This window comes from Scyliorhinus torazame, chromosome 10 (assembly GCF_047496885.1).
Source record: "Scyliorhinus torazame isolate Kashiwa2021f chromosome 10, sScyTor2.1, whole genome shotgun sequence".
Lineage (NCBI taxonomy): Eukaryota > Metazoa > Chordata > Chondrichthyes > Carcharhiniformes > Scyliorhinidae > Scyliorhinus > Scyliorhinus torazame.
Genome location: NC_092716.1, coordinates 101061237 through 101073600, shown reverse-complemented (window position 1 = coordinate 101073600; position 12364 = coordinate 101061237). Strand labels below are relative to the sequence as shown.

The following is a 12364-nucleotide window of genomic DNA, read 5'->3' as shown; positions in this document are numbered from 1 at the left end:
GGACTCGTCGATGGCGCGCATCGTGGCCTTTGCGATATCCGCTTTGATGCGGCTGAAGGCCTGGCAAGCCTCTGTCGACAGGGGGAAGGTCGTGGTCTGTATTAGAGGGCGGGCCTTGTCTGCGTACTGGGCGTAGTATGAAAAGAACCCCAGGCAGCGTTTCAGGGCTTTTGAGCAGTGCGGGAGGGGAAATTCCATGAGGGCGCGCATACGTTCGGGATCGGGGCCTATTATCCCATTGCGCACTACGTAGCCCAGGATGGCTAGCCGGTTGGTGCTAAAAACGCACTTGTCCTCGTTGTACGTGAGGTTCAAGGCTTTAGCGGTCTGGAGGAATTTTTGGAGGTTGGCGTCGTGGTCCTGCTGGTCGTGGCCGCAGATGGTTACATTGTCGAGATACGGGAACGTGGCCCGCAACCCGTGTTGATCAACCATTCGGTCCATCTCTCGTTGGAAGACCGAGACCCCGTTTGTGACGCCAAATGGGACCCTTAGGAAACGGTATAATCGCCCGTCTGCCTCGAAGGCTGTGTATTTGCGGTCACTTGGGCGGATGGGGAGCTGATGGTAGGCGGACTTGAGGTCCACGGTGGAGAAGACCTTATATTGGGCAATCCGATTGACCATGTCGGATATGCGGGGGAGAGGGTACGCGTCTAGTTGTGTGTACCTGTTGATGGTCTGGCTATAGTCTATGACCATCCTTTGCGTCTCCCCTGTCTTCACTACTACCACCTGTGCTCTCCAGGGACTATTGCTGGCCTGGATTATGCCTTCCTTTAGTAGCCGCTGGACTTCGGACCGAATGAAGGTCCGGTCCTGGGCGCTGTACCGTCTGCTCCTAGTGGCGACGGGTTTGCAATCCGGGGTGAGGTTCGCAAACAAGGACGGGGGTTGCACCTTGAGGGTTGCGAGGCCGCAGATAGTGAGTGGGGGTATTGGGCCGCCGAATTTGAAAGTAAGGCTCTGTAGATTGCACTGGAAGTCTAATCCCAGTAATGTGGGGGCGCAGAGTTGGGGAAGGACGTGTAGCTTGTAGTTTTTGAACTCCCTCCCCTGCACCGTTAGGGTAACTATGCAGAAACCTTTGATCTGTACGGAGTGGGATCCTGCAGCTAGAGAAATCTTTTGTGCGCTGGGATAGGTGGTCAAGGAACAGCGTCTTACCGTGTCGGGGTGGATAAAGCTCTCCGTGCTCCCGGAGTCGACTAGGCATGGTGTCTCGTGCCCGTTTATTAGCACCGTTGTCGTCGTCGTCTGGAGTGTCCGGGGCCGAGCTTGGTCGAGCGTTATTGAAGCGAGACGTGGTTGTAGTAGTGGAGCGTCTTCCTTGAACCCCATGGAGCCGTCGACACTGGGGTCCGTTGTTGCCGCCCAAGATGGCGTCGGGGATGAACAAAATGGCTGCCCCCATACATCGCACGTGGCTGGGGGGTCATAAGATGGCGGCGGGGGTGGACAAAATGGCCGCCCCCATGCGTCGTACAGGTCTGGGGTGGTCCAAGATGGCGGCGCCCTTCCTCCCCTCGTGGTGGCCGGGACCCAAAATGGCGGTGTCTGCGGGTCGCACATGGGGTGCTGGGGGGGTTGGGGAGCGTTAGGAACGCGCGGGGCTCCCTCACCTCTGGGGACAGCGGTGGTCGGGACCCAAATTGGTAGCGCCGGCGGGTCATACGTGGGGCGCAGGGGAGGGGGGTTGGGGGGCGTTAGAGCCGCGCAGAACTCCCTCTTCTCCGGGGAGAGCGGTGGTCGGGACCCAAAGTGGTAGCGCCGGCGGGTCATACATGTGGCGCGGGGGGGGCATTGGGGAGCGTAAGCGGCGTGCAGGGCTCCCTGTTCTCCCGGGACCGCGGTGGTCGGGACCCAGAGTGGCTGCGCCTGCGGGTCGTACATGGGGCGCTGGGGGGGTTGGGGAGCGTAAGCGGCGTGCAGGGCTCCCTGTTCTCCCGGGACAGCGGCGACCTCGCGGGACCGGCACACAACCACGAAATGGCCCTTTTTCCCGCAGCTCTTGCAGATTGCTGCGCGGGCCAGGCAGCGCTGCCGGGGGTGTTTCGCCTGGCCGCAGAAATAGCAGCGGGCGCCCCCGGTGCGACTTGGTGTTTGGACCGCGCAAGCCTGTGGGGTGTCCGGGGGGGAGGGGTGGGTTTGTCGCGATGGGTACGTACGGAGCCCAATGGGCTGCCGCGCGGTCGGGGTGGTAGGCGCGGGTATTACGCGCGGCCACGTCTAGGGAGGCTGCTAGGGCCCGTGCCTCTGAGAGTCCTAGCGACTCTTTTTCTAGAAGTCTTTGGCGGATTTGGGAGGAGTTCATACCTGCCACAAAAGCATCGCGCATTAACATGTCCGTGTGTTCATTTGCGTTCACCGAAGGGCAGCTGCAGGCTCGTCCCAAAATTAGTAGCGCGGCGTAGAATTCATCTATCGAATCTCCGGGACTTTGCCGTCTCGTTGCGAGTTGATAGCGAGCGTAGATCTGGTTTACTGGGCGGACATAGAGACTTTTCAGTGCTGCGAACGCCGTCTGGAAATCCTCTGCGTCTTCGATGAAAGAGAAAATCTCCGTGCTTAACCTCGAGTGCAGGACCTGTAGTTTTTGGTCTTCTGTGACCCGGCCGGTGGCCGTTCTGAGGTAGGCCTCGAAACAAGTCTGCCAATGCTTGAAAGCTGCTGCCGCGTTCACTGCGTGGGGGCTGATCCTCAGGCATTCCGGGATGATCCTGAGCTCCATAGTCCTTTTTAGGCACGCTTAATAAATTGTAGCGCACAAAGACTCCGAGAGACGAATAGAGTGAAGTCGATGAGGCTTTATTAAGCGTGTCTGTTCCCCCGCAGCTCGGTAGTAGACTGGCCTGCGGGGGAGGACTCCGGCTTCTTATACTCCGCCTTCAGGGCGGAGCTAGAGGTCAACGGCCAACCAGGACCCGGGATCTGTCAGCCAATGACATTAGGGCTTCCAGTCCCACATGACCCCCTAATACGTACTACCACACATACAGTAAATTATTTACCTTTTGTCATCCTCTTCTGGTGCCCCCTCACTTTGGTTTCCAGAGCAGCAGCAGTGGGAAAGCAAACACAGTTATGAGGGGAAAGAATAAGAAACTTTCCCCTTTAGCTACCAGAATAGCAACTTCAGTCATGGTGGTGGTGGTGGTGGGGGGTGGGGGGGGGGGGTGTGACTCCCTGACACCATGGGGGGGGCGGTCACTCCCTGACACCATGGGGGGGGGGTGACTCCCTGACACCATGGGGGGGGGGTCACTCTCTGACACCATGGGGGGGTCACGCCCTGACACCATGGGGGGGGTCACTCCCTGACACCATGGGGGTGGTCACGCCCTGACACCATGGGGGGGGGTCACTCCCTGACACCATGGGGGGGGTCACTCCCTGACACCATGGGGGGGGGGTCACTCCCTGACACCATGGGGGGGGGTCACGCCCTGACACCAAGGGGGGGGGGTCACCCCCTGACACCATGGGGGGCGGTCATGCCCTGACACCATGGGGGGGGGTCATGCCCTGACACCATGGGGGGGGTCACTCCCTGACACCATGGGGGGGGTCACGCCCTGACACCATGGGGGTGGGGGTCATGCCCTGACACCATGGGGGGGGGTCACGCCCTGACACCATGGGGGGGGTCACTCCCTGACACCATGGGGGGGGTCACTCCCTGGCACCATGGGGGGGTCACGCCCTGACACCATGGGGGTGGGGGTCATGCCCTGACACCATGGGGGGTGGTCACGCCCTGACACCATGGGGGGGGGTCACTCCCTGACACCATGGGGGGCGGGTCACTCCCTGACACCATGGTGGGGGGGGGGGTCACGCCCTGACATCATGGGGGGGGGGGGTCACTCCCTGACACCATGGGGAGGGGGGGTCACGCCCTGACACCAAGGGGGGAGGGGTCACGCCCTGACACCATGGGGGGGGGGGGGCGGTCATGCCCTGACACCATGGGGGGGTCACTCCCTGACACCATGGGGGGGGGTCACGCCCTGACACCATGGGGGGGGGTCACTCCCTGACACCATGGTGGGGGGGGGGGGGTCACGCCCTGACACCATGGGGGGGGTTGTCACTCCCTGACACCATGGGGGGGGGTCACGCCCTGACACCAAGGGGGGGGGGTCACGCCTTGACACCATGGGGGGGGGGGGGCGGTCATGCCCTGACACCATGGGGGGTGGGTCACTCCCTGACACCATGGGGGGGGTCACGCCCTGACACCATGGGGGTGGGGGTCATGCCCTGACACCATGGGGGGGGTCACTCCCTGACACCATGGCGCCACTTGCACACCCTGGTACTGTTGCCAGGGCCTGCTGCTTATATGCCAAATCTCAAAAAATCTTCGTAACAGCTGGAATATCCTCAGATGTGTGAGTGACATCTGGAAGTTCCATTCAACCACTGCTCTGTTGCTTGTTATGGCTATTGCTGTTTTTGAGACTCACGTATTAATAGGCACTCCTCACTGCTGGCACAAATAGGGATCTGTTGATTCGGTAATTAGTCAAGGAACACACGGAAAAAGTCAACTTCCAGATGCCCAAGTAGGTAGGGAAAGACTGCAAATCGAACACTGACAGAGTGGCTCATTTCCTGGGATCTGGGACAAGGGGTCCAGCACATCATTGTCCTACGTCACCAGGCAGGGTTCCAGTACCTACCGTGAACTCAAGGAGAATTCAGAACTTTTTGTTTTTGCTATGGGCTTCATACCTCGTGATTTAAATGATGAAGAATCTTTGGGGCTTGAGAAAGACAGTCTGGATTTGGAAGCAACTCTTAAGGCTCTCTTAGTTTAGCCAATAAATCAAAAGATTATTTTATCGCAATATTTACCCCTTATTATAGTTGCCTTTGATGGCACCTGTCTTTTTTATCATTGTTCTTACTCTCAGCTCATTATAATGTTTAATAAATCACCTTTTTTGCCTGACAGCATTGAAGAATCATGCAAATGGAAGTAGATGTGGGGGTATTTACACAATGAAGATTGTACCTTTGTGTCACCACTGTTACTTCTGTGACTACGGTTTCTTTTGTGAGCTGTGCCATTGCCTCACACTCGCTTGTCTGTGTTTCAGCATCAAGGTATTGAAGGTCTTCATCCCAGTCACTCCTAACATCTTCCAACTCCATCTGCTTTGGAAGTGGAACTGGAAATGTAAAACGTATTATAGTGATTTACAGGGCCTTGAAAAACACAGGGACTAATCGAGGTTATACATTTGTTTAGCACAGGGCTAAATCGCTGGCTTTTAAAGCAGACCAAGGCAGGCCAGCAGCACGGTTCAATTCCCGTACCAGCCTCCCCGAACAGGCGCCGGAATGAGGCGACTAGGGGCTTTTCACAGTAACTTCATTTGAAGCCTACTTGTGTCAATAAGCAATTTTTATTTCATTACAGGGGACTAATTGAAGTTCACAGAGGTTACACATTACAGAAGCTAATAGAAATGACACATTACTAATTGAAAATCGCTTATGAAAATTGCTTATTGTCACAAGTAGGCTTCAAATGAAGTTCCTGTGTGATGCACGATCAATGACCACTAAAGCGAGGTTGTAGTACAACTAGCTTTATAAGCTAGATGTTTCCCCCAGCAGCTCAGGTACAGAATGAGGGCTGCTGCGACGGCACGGGTTCTTATACCCCGCCTAGCAGGGCGAAGCTATTATGCACTCTAGCCAATGGCAAGCATATAGGTTCTACCAATGGTACTTCAGCCTCTCAGGTACCGTAGTACCTATAATACCACATTCACCCCCTGTTAATAAAAAGTCCGGCGGGGGTGGTGGCCAGCAACTACAAAACATAACAACATGGTATAATTAGTTATGGAGGTACGGTAATACCCCCGAACAGTGTTCGGTAACTATTTACAAGTCTGGTAGCTATGTACATTCGGTGTTTTATATTTACACATTATAGTGAAAATGAAGCAATCAGTCGATCGGGGGCCCTGGTCGTCCTCTGTGATCGTCAGAGCTTCAGCGGTGACTCCGGTGGTGGCCCGGGCGTCTGTGACTCCGGGAGCGTGGCTTCGACCTCCATAGCAGCTTCGTAACCCCTAGACGGTGCTGGTGGGGAAAACGGCTGACCTGGGAAGGGAGCACCTGCGGGGGGCGTCGGTGGGTGGGGGGGCCTAGGCAAGGGCGGCGGAAGGACCGATCCTCCTGTAAGGTGCTGCGGTGGAGGAGAGGGTGGGACTGATGGCTGGAATGTACGTGGAGTTCCGGCAGGCGCCAGGTCCCGTAGGGAGACCGTATCTTGTCGGGGTACACCACGTAGGCGTACTGGGGGTTAGCGAGGAGCAGGTGGACCCTCTTGACCAACGGGTCCGACTTCTGCGCCCGCACGTGTTATCGGAGCAGGCTGGGTCCGGGTGCTGCCAGCCAGGTCGGGAGCAAGGTCCCAGCGGAGGACTTCCTGGGGAAGACAAGGGACGTTCGTGAGGTGTCTGATTGATGGTTGTACAAAGTAGTGACCGGATGGAGTGGAGGGCATCCGGGAGGACTTCCTGCCAGCGGGAGACTGGGAGGTTCCTGGACCATAGGGCCAGTAGGACGGTCTTCCAGACCGTTCTGTTCTCCCTCTCTACCTGTCCGTTACCCCGGGGGTTGTAACTGGTCGTCCTGCTCGAGGCGATGCCCTTGCTGAGCAGGAATTGACGCAGTTCGTCGCTCATAAAGGAGGACCCCCTATCGCTGTGTATGTAAGCGGGGAACCCGAACAGTGCAAAGATGCTATAGAGGGCCTTGATGACGGTGGAGGCGGTCATGTCTGCGCAGGGGATGGCGGATGGGAACCGGGAGTACTCGTCAATCACGTTCAGAAAGTACGTGTTGCAGTCGGTGGAGGGGAGGGGCCCTTTGAAGTCCATGCTGAGGCGTTCAAAGGGACGGGAGGCCTTTATCAGGTGCGCCCTCTCTGGCCGGTAGAAGTGCGGTTTGCACTCCGCGCAGATTTGGCAGTCCCTGTTGGCTGTCCTGACCTCCTCGATGGAGTAGGGCAGGTTGCGCGTCTTGACGAAATGGAAAAAGCGAGTGACCCCCGGGTGGCAGAGGTCCTCGTGGAGGGCTCAGAGGCGGTCCACTTGTGCGGTGGCACATGTGCCGCGGGACAGGGCGTCAGGAGGTTCATTTAGCTTCCCGGGACGATACAAGATCTCGTAGTTGTAGGTGGAGAGTTCGATCCTCCACCTCAAGATCTTGTCGTTTTTTATCTTGCCCCACTGTGCATTATCGAACATGAAAGCCACCGACCGTTGGTCCGTGAGGAGAGTGAATCTCCTGCAGGCCAGGTAATGCCTCCAATGTCTCATAGCTTCTACTATGGCCTGGGCCTCCTTTTCGACTGAGGAGTGGCGGATTTTGGAAGTATGGAGGGTACAGGAGAAAAAGGCCACGGGTCTGCCCGCTTGGTTGAGAGTGGCCGCCAGAGCTACGTCGGATGCGTCGCTCTTGATTTGGAAGGGGAGGGACTTTCGATGGCGCGCATCGTGGCCTTTGCGATAGCCTCTGTCGACAGGGGAAAAGTAGTGGACTGGATTAGTGGGCGGGCCTTGTCTGCATACTGGGAGACCCACTGGGCGTAATAAGAAAAGAAGCCCAGGCAGCATTTCAGGGCTTTGGCACAGTGGGGAAGAGGGAATTCCATGAGGGGGCGCATGCGTTCAGGGTCGGGGCCTATCACTCCATTACGCACTATGTAGCCCAAGATGGCTAGACCGTCGGTGCTAAACACGCATTTTTCCTCATTGTAGGTGAGGTTGAGGGCGTTAGCGGTCTGGAGGAATTTGCGGAGGTTGGCGTCGTGGTCCTGCTGGTCGTGGCCGCAGATGGTGACGTTGTCGAGGTACGGGAACGTGGCCCGTAAACCGTGCTGGTCAACCATTCGGTCCATCTCCCGTTGGAAGACCGAGACTCCGTTCGTGACGCCGAATGGAACCCTTAAGAAGTGGTATAGCCGCCCGTCTGCTTCGAAGGCAGTGTACTTGCGGTCACCGGGGCGAATGGGGAGCTGGTGGTAAGTGGACTTAAGGTCCACGGTGGAGAAGACCTTGTACTGTGCAATCCGATTGACCATGTCGGATCTGCGGGGAAGAGGGTACGCATCTAGCTGCGTGTACCTGTTGATGGTCTGACTGTGGTCTACGACCATCCTCTGCTTCTCCCCTGTCTTCACTACTACCACCTGAGCTCTCCAGGGACTATTGCTGGCCTGGATTATGCCTTCCTTCAGCAGCTGCTGGACTTCGGACCTGATAAACGTCCGGTCCTGGGTGCTGTACCGTCTGCTCCTCGTGGCGACGGGTTTGCAATCCGGGGTGAGTTTCGCAAACAAGGAGGGCGGTTCGACCTTGAGTGTCGCGAGGCAGCAGATAGTCAGTGGGGGTATAGGGCAGCCAAATTTAAATGTTAAGCTCTGGAGGTTGCATTGGAAGTCCAACCCCAGGAGAGTGGGAGCGCAGAGATGGGTGAGGACATACAGCCAGTAATTTTTGAACTCTCTCCCCTGCACCATTAGGTTTGCGATGCAGAACCCTTTGATTGCAACGGAGTGGGACCCCGCCACCAGGAAAAGTTTTTGGGTGCTTGGCCGAATGACCAGGGAACAGCGTCTTACCGTGTCCGGATGAATAAAACTCTCCGTGCTCCCCAAGTCGATCAAACACGGCATCTCGTGCCCGTTCACCAGCACCTTTGTCGTTGTCGTCTGGAGCGTCCGGGGCCGCGACTGGTCGAGGGTCTCCGATGCCAAACGTGGTTGGTGCATCAGATCGTTGTCTTCAGGCAGTGTGGAGCCGTCCACGCCGGGGTCCTTGCCTGTCAGCCAAGATGGCGGCGTCCATGGATCGCATGCTGCCGGGGGTGGACAAAATGGCCACTCCCATGGGTCGCACGCGGCCGGGGGTGGACAAAATGGCCGCTCCCATGGATCGCACGCGGCCCGTGGGTAGGAAGATGGCGGCGCCCGTCCCCCCCTCGTGGTGTCTGGGGTCCAAAATGGCGGCGCCCGTTGGCCGCCCGTGGGTCGCTGGGGGGGTTGAGCCCATGGTCCCGTTTGTTCCCCGGAGATAGCGACGACCCCACGGGACTGGCACACCGCTGCGGAGTGCCCCTTTTTACCGCAGCTTTTGCAGGTGGCCGAGCAGGCCGGGCAGCGCTGGCGGGGGTGTTTCGGCTGCCCGCAAAAGTAGCAGCGGGGCCCCCCCGGGTGGTCTGGGATTCTGGCCGCGCACGCCTGCGGAGGGGTGGGGGGTGCCGGGGGGTCGGTCGCGGCGGGGGTCCACGGAGCCCAAGGGGCTGTAGTGCGGTTGGGGGCATAGGCGCGGGCATTTTGGGAGGCCACGTCGAGGGAGGCTGCAAGGGCCCGTGCCTCTGTGAGTCCGAGAGAGTCTTTCTCTAAAGGTCTCTGGCGAATTTGCGACGATGCCAAACCTGCTACGTAAGCGTCTCTGATCAGGAGGTCCGTATGTTCATTCGCCGTTACCACTGGGCAGTCGCAGTTTCTTCCCAGGATCGTCAGCGCATTGAAGAATTCGTCCAGCGATTCCCTGGGGATTTGTCGTCTCGTCGCGAGCTGGTAGCGTGCATAGGCCTGGTTGATGGGCCTAATGTAGATCTCCTTCAGCAAGTTGATCGCCGCTGGGAATTCTTCCGCGTCCTCGATGAGTGCGTAGATTTCGGGACTCACTCTGGAATGCAGGACCTGCATCTTCTGGTCTTCCATTGGTCTGCCGGGGGCCATTCGAAGGTACCCCTCAAAGCCAGTGTTTAAACGCCAATGTTGCATTAGCTGCTTGGGGGCCGATTCGCAGGCACCGGGCGATCCGGAGCTCCATATTCCTTTTTAAGTCTGCTCAATAAATTGTAGCACCATCGATCACACACGAGGCGAGACGGAGAGAACTTCAATCGAGGCTATATTGAGCAGACTTGTTCAGACTTGTTCCCCAGCAGCTCAGTCACAGAATGCAGCTGCGGGGACTAAACCGGGTTCTTATACCCCGCCTATCTGGGTGGAGCCCAGTAGGTGGCAGATCCAATCGGGACCCAGCATCTGTCCTCCAATAGCTCCTCGGCATTCATGGTGTACCGTACTACCCCTAATACATACCACCACACTGCGTAAACCTGTTGATGGTCTGACTGTAGTCGATGACCATCCTATGCTTCTCCCCGGTCTTTACCACCACTACTTGAGCTCTCCAGGGGCTTTTACTGGCTTCAATGACCCCTTCCCTCAGTAGCCTTTGGACCTCTGATCTAATAAAGATCCGGTCCTGGGCACTGTAGCGTCTGCTCCTGGTGGCGACGGGTTTGCAATCCGGGGTGAGGTTCGCAAACAGGGAAAGCGGATCGACCTTAAGGGTCGCAAGGCCGCAGACAGTAAGGGGGGGTTTAGGGCCACCGAATTGGAAGGTCAGACTTTGAAGGTTACACTGGAAGTCTAAACCCAGGAGTGTAGCCGCGCAGAGGTGGGGAAGGACGTAGAGATGGAAATTTTTGAACTCCCATCCCTGGACTGTGAGGTTTGCTAAACAAAACCCCTTTATCTCCACTGAGTGGGAACCGGAGGCCAGTGAGATTTTTTGATTAACAGGGTGGATGAGGAGGGAACAGCGCCTTACCGTGTCGGGGTGTATGAAGCTCTCCGTGCTCCCAGAGTCAAGTAGGCAGGACGTCTCGTGGCCGTTGATCAAAACAGTCGTCGTAGCGATTGAGAGTGTTCGAAGTCAAGATTGATCCAGAGTCACCGAGGCCAATCGCAGTAGTTGAGAATTCTGTTCAGGCAGTGTGTGGTCAGCCGAGCTGGGGTCCTGGGGGCCCATCCAAGATGGCGTCTCCCATTGATCGCACATGGCCGGGGGTGCACAAAATGGCGGCACCCGTCCCTCAAGCGTGGCGTCCGTGAAACAAGATGGCGGCGCCCGGGGTCCGCACGTGGCCTGGGATATGGGGGTGGCGGCGACCGCTGGCCACACGGGGCCCATGGATAAGTTTGTGGTGGCAGTCTGGAGTCGCCGCTGGAACCGCGGCCACCGCTCGGGCCTGACATACCCCCGTGAAATGGCCCTTTTTGCCGCATCCCCTGCAGGTGGATGCGCGGGCCGGGCAGCGCTGGCGGGGGTGCTTGGCCTACCCGCAAAAGTAGCAGCGGGGCTCTTCGGGGTTGGCAGGCCGCCTTGCAGCGTAGGCCTGCGGGGGAATGGGGGAAGTCTCTGGGTCGGCCGCTGCAGGGTTCCACACTGCCCAGGGGGCTGCTGCGCGGTCGGGAACGTAGGCGCGGGTGTTCCTGGAGGACACGTCCAGGGAGCCTGCAAGGGCCCGTGGGAAAGACCCAGGGTGTCTTTCTCTAACAGGCGTTGGTGGATTTGAGATGAAAGCATACCTGCCACGAAAGCGTCCCGGACTAAGAGTTCTGTGTGCTCGCTCGCCAAAACCTGCGGGCAGCTGCAGCTTCTGCCCAGCACCAGGAGTGCACGGTAGAATTCCTCCAACGATTCCCCAGGGGTTTGCCGTCTTGTTGCAAGCAGGTGCCGGGCGTAGACCTGGTTTACTGGGCGAATATAGTGTCCTTTTAGCAGCTCGATTGCTGCATCGAAGTCTTCCGCTTCCTCGTTGAGGGTGTAGATCTCCGGGCTCACCCTTGAGTGCAGGACGTGCAGTTTCTGCTCTCCCATGGGTGCGTTTTCTGCCGTCTCGAGGTACCCTTTAAAACACGCCAGCCAGTGCTTAAAGATCGCCGCTGAGTTTGCTGCTAAGTTGCAGACATCCGGCTTGATTTGAAGCTCCATCCTTTCTTCTTAAAATCTAGCTCATTGAATTGATGCACGATCAATGACCACTAAAACAAGGTTGTAGTACAACTGAAGACTTTGATAAGCTAGATGTTTCTCCCAGCAGCTCAGGTACAGAATGAGGGCTGCTGGGATGGCACGGGTTCTTATACCCCGCCTATCAGGGCGGAGCTATTATGCACTCTAGCCAATGGCAAGCATATAGGTTCTACCAATGGTACTTCAGCCTCTCAGGTACCGTAATACCTATAATACCACACTGTGAAAAGCCCCTAGTCGCCACATTCCGGTGCTTGTTCAGGGAGGCTGGTACGGGAATTGAACCGTGCTGCTGGCCTGCCTTGGACTGCTTTATAAGCCAGCGATTTAGCCCTGTGCTAAACCAGATCACACATCGCAGATTAGAAATATCATGAAACATTTAAACTCCAGGAACAAGCCGTATGACCCAACAGGTCAGTATTGATGTATATGCCTACATAGGCACGGTAGCACAGTGATTAGCACTGTTGCTTCATAGCGGCTTTCCTCCCATA

At 57.2% G+C, this 12364-nt stretch overlaps 1 protein-coding gene across 1 annotated transcript in view; it reads right to left on the bottom strand.

Annotated features, from left to right (window-relative positions):
- The window catches only part of LOC140430804 (cyclic nucleotide-gated channel beta-1-like), a 332757-nt gene that overhangs the window by 215736 nt on the left and 104657 nt on the right, over positions 1-12364 (bottom strand). The window contains exons 17-18 of the mRNA XM_072518510.1: positions 5021-5177; positions 3012-3041 (exon numbers count right to left, since the gene is read on the bottom strand). Coding sequence (XP_072374611.1) covers positions 3012-3041; positions 5021-5177 — 187 coding nt within the window. The remainder of the gene's footprint in view (positions 1-3011; positions 3042-5020; positions 5178-12364) is intronic.